The sequence below is a fragment of the Morone saxatilis genome, unplaced genomic scaffold (assembly GCF_004916995.1).
Source record: "Morone saxatilis isolate NCDOM2014 unplaced genomic scaffold, NCSU_SB_2.0 Contig23, whole genome shotgun sequence".
Taxonomy (NCBI): domain Eukaryota; kingdom Metazoa; phylum Chordata; class Actinopteri; family Moronidae; genus Morone; species Morone saxatilis.
This window is the reverse complement of record NW_023339796.1, coordinates 23,634,712-23,638,762: the sequence shown is the minus strand read 5'-3', so window position 1 is coordinate 23,638,762 and position 4,051 is coordinate 23,634,712. Positions and strand designations below refer to the sequence as shown.

At 39.3% G+C, this 4,051-nt stretch overlaps 1 protein-coding gene across 1 annotated transcript in view; it reads left to right on the top strand.

The window, feature by feature from the left end:
• Positions 1–3,603, top strand: part of LOC118334850 (epidermal retinol dehydrogenase 2-like) — an 8,749-nt gene extending 5,146 nt beyond the window's left edge. The window contains exons 3-4 of the mRNA XM_035670922.1: positions 129–254; positions 3,366–3,603. Coding sequence (XP_035526815.1) covers positions 129–254; positions 3,366–3,468 — 229 coding nt within the window. The 3' untranslated portion in view covers positions 3,469–3,603. The remainder of the gene's footprint in view (positions 1–128; positions 255–3,365) is intronic.
• The last annotated feature ends 448 nt before the right edge of the window (positions 3,604–4,051 follow it).

Genomic DNA, 4,051 nt, shown 5'->3' with positions numbered 1-4,051 from the left:
TACCTAGCTGTCATACCTAGTCTGCCTAGTCATCTCTTGTAGGGCAAACAGGAATGTGATAATTGTTGGTAAGTGGTTCAGTTCTGTTAGCAGTTGTATTTTCACTTAATCCTTTTTCTTGTCTTCAGGTGGCCAAGATTGCTGCCAATCCTGAATCCAGACTATGTAGCCAAGAAGATCATCCATGCTGTGCTAACAGACAAGGTCTTCCTGCTGCTGCCCAAGAGCTTGTACTTCATTGCAGCTCTTAAGAAGTTAGTGTCTACCTTTTTTTTTCTCTCCAACATAACTGCACTGAGGTTACACACATCCCTCTACATATAGAGCTTGCCACTGAATACCATATCTACTGAGTCATTCAGTCAGTGCAGTCATTTTAGAAATAAAATAATTCATACCCATTACCTACTGCTCTTTTTATATACCCGGGACACACTGCCTGCGTGATCGTTACACATATCCTTCGTAATTGAAATAATTCTACTGACTTGGTTTACCTCTTTAGACAGCCGTTTTCTACAGGTATTGACACCTAAATGACATGGACATAAGCACCCCATTACTGATCCTGTCAGCTGGTATCATGAATGCTGCACTCGTACTTGTACCAATGGCTCATTAGTATTCAGTGCCACTTTCAGTCTAATGTAGCATATCTGACCACATGGTGTCATGGTGAAGGCTTCCAAGAATGTTTGTGGTTTGAAGCTTAACTCTGGTGCTACTGACTTTTCTACCCAGGTTTTAGCTCAATAGTTATTTAGTCTATCGCTATTGTTGTGTAATAGTAGTATGAAGTAAAGAACATTAATGACTTCATTCATATTATTGATGATCACACCACTAGTATTTTCTTTTTCATGCCCTTGCTCAACTGTGAGACACGCACCCCGACCCCCTGCTCCCTGGCATGACCCTAAATGTTAGAGGTCAGCCTGACTAGAACAGGTGGCCTCAAAGTGCAAGGATAATTCCATTTAGCCTTGCTAACTACTTTCTTAGTAGTAAGTTTAGTGAGAAGTCAAAATCAGGTAGGGTGGCCTTTCAGATGCTGCAGCGGAAACACCCCACTCACATCAATTTTTGAATGGGGTTAGTGCGTTTAGGCTGCGGCAGTGGGGGCCGCAGTGGAGGCAACTGCAGCTGAGACGTTGAAACAGAATCAGAGAAAAAGAGCCCAACGTCATGTTGTGGTGGCCAGTCTGGTGATCAAGCTAGTCAAACAGGCACTGTGCAGACAGAGTTCATAGACCAACTATGACAAATGATGATACGCTACCAGTTTTGTTCATTTTATGTAGCCAGCTTCAGTATTTGTGTCTGGCTTGCGGTCTATTCTGCAAAATAGCGCTACCAAGAAGCTTTCTATGGTTGAACTACATAGACAGGAAATGGCAAAAAGAGAATGCTGGTAGAGAGAAAACAGTGAAATAAAATGTTTCACAGTGGCCACATCCCGAAGCACATTTAAACACACCCAAACTGCTGCACAATACTGTGGCTAATTACCGCAAAGCCTGATTTGGTTTGGATTGGCCCTTAGTGTCTTGATTGAACTTGGACCCCGCTGCATGGTGACTCCCTAAGGCTTTATGGCTTCCTTTTATGGCGTTAAAATATCTTAAATATAATTTTGACAGGTCTTCAAAATTGATTGGATTAATGAAGTTAATATTACTTGTACAAAGTTGCATTTTACAGTCTCTATTTTAAATGTTTTTTTGGGAAGAATTTGAATAGATCATGCTGTAACAATTACAAAATGAAACCCACATGGAACCATTACTAACTTTTCTTGATATCCTTCATACTTTTTTGCCAATATAGATGTGAAAGGTTTTAAATGGCATCCATAATGATCTTTAAAAGTCTTAAATTAAACCTTATGAAACCTGCAGAAGCCCTGCTTTTAATTGTGTTCACTGTATTAATTGATGAATATAGCAGCTACTTACATTAAGTGCAGGAAGAGACTTTAAGATATTCTGTGAGGGGGAAATTGTGAAATCTGTCTGCATTCAAAATCATACTGGGCAATCATTTTGTTCACAGTGAGCTACTATACAGCCTGTGACTCAAATTAAAATTAATTTGCAATTCAAAGTATTAATTATACTTATTTCAATGCACATTATGCGCAAATGTTCAAACATTTTAGTGTTGTTGATACAGTAGGGGTGTAAGGAAATATTGATATATAATTTTGGAAAATTTGTGTCGATTCTGTGATAAATGCAGATCCAATTTTATATATGTGGTGGTGTTTTTTTTGTTATACTATCACAGATTTCCTAAAATGTTTTTTTTTTTTTTAAATGGCAGTATATCACCTTGCTTACAGTTTTGCAATATATTGAATTGTAAACCCTGTATCACCTATGTCACAGTTCATATTTCTATGGCCATTTTACCCATACACAAGGATTAGGCTCTGTTTAACAGATGGCAAAAAGCATGGTGAGTTAAAGCCATCCTTAGGTCCTCTTTACATGAAAACTAGTGTGTATGTAGCAATATGGCTGGAAGATGACTCCCCGAAACATTTTCCTTTGACCAGGGGTCTATGTTTTGTGTCTGTTACACCAGGTAATGTGTTTTTGTGCAATGGCCTTGGTTACAATTGGTCTTGTAATGGCAACACTGCACATGAATTCCATTTTGCTGCTCATGACGTACTGTTTTTATTGAGAGGGGTCACAGGGGAGCTGATTCAGTGCTGTGGTAATTTTCAGGCCGTACCTCTTTGGCATTAATCATCTACTACCACAACCCATGTTGTGTTGATGAGCTTCTGTATGTTACCAGTGTTCTATTAGCCAGTCTATATTTGGTGTATCCTGTAATGATGTTTGTGATTGGTCCCCTTGACAAATTAAATAATTTTGTTTGCTTGTGCAATTCAGATAGTTTAGCACTTTGTTGTTAAAACCCTTCTCATTGGACCTCTTTTATAACTGATCCTCACCCATACTTGGTGACTATGGGTGAGTTTGGTAACACTTGTAGCTGAATTTCCAAATGTTGTTTTGTCACTTAAAAGTTAAACATTTCTCATGTATTGATAGCCTAAATCACATACCAACCACAATTCCTTGCATGTTCCTCTAATTCTCCCATTTCAAAGGTGCGAGATAAAAAAATATTATTGATCATATTTGTATTAATTTGAAGATTCATTAAATGACTGTTACCAAACTAGATAAGCTCAGGGAACATTTTCAGCCTTTCCTGGGCTGCACACACTGCCTTTGACCTTGTGTGCCACTTATGTTAGGTTGGTTGAGCTCTGAAAGAAGCAAAGACAGTGTTGAATTTTGAATGATTTGTCCCTTGACCTCATGCTGTCCCTCCGTCATCCTCTCCAGCATTTTACAGTGGAAGGTGACCTCCCTCCTTGGCTCTTACCTGGGTTTGTCAATCGAAGTAGACTGCCACACTAATCTCAGTATGCACCGCAAATTGCACTAACACAACTTCCCTGCATCTCTGCCTGTCAAAATGGTTGTCAATGATGTTATGGGAAAGGTTGATTGAATGTTGTATTTGGGTGATAAATTTTCATTATTGGTGGTGAATGAGGTAGCATAGGCTATATTCACACTGCAAGCCTCTGTTGCCCAAATGTTTTTGTTTGGCTGTTCACTTTTCTTTATATAAAGAATAAGTGAACCAAACAGCCAAACAAAAAGATTTGACCCATATCAAATTTCAGTGTGAACTGGACAGTCCTGAACTGACCCACATGTGCACAAGAACAATAACAGAGATGTCACATGCAGCACGCTGTCATACAGTAGTTAACATGTAGGCCACTGAAGATGACGTCTACAGGTTAATTTATAAGTTGATGCTCAGTGACAGCCAGCAAGTCTGAGCAAACACACACTGGTTACGATTCAACCTCTCAACTTTTGCTTGTCACCCCAAATACTTCTGAGGTCTAACACCCCGCTGTCCCTCCACTCACTACCTCCTTTGCAGCTGAGTGACTCCCACCAGTACAAAGTCTGACAAATGTCGATATAGTGTGATGTAAAAGTCAATTCTGATG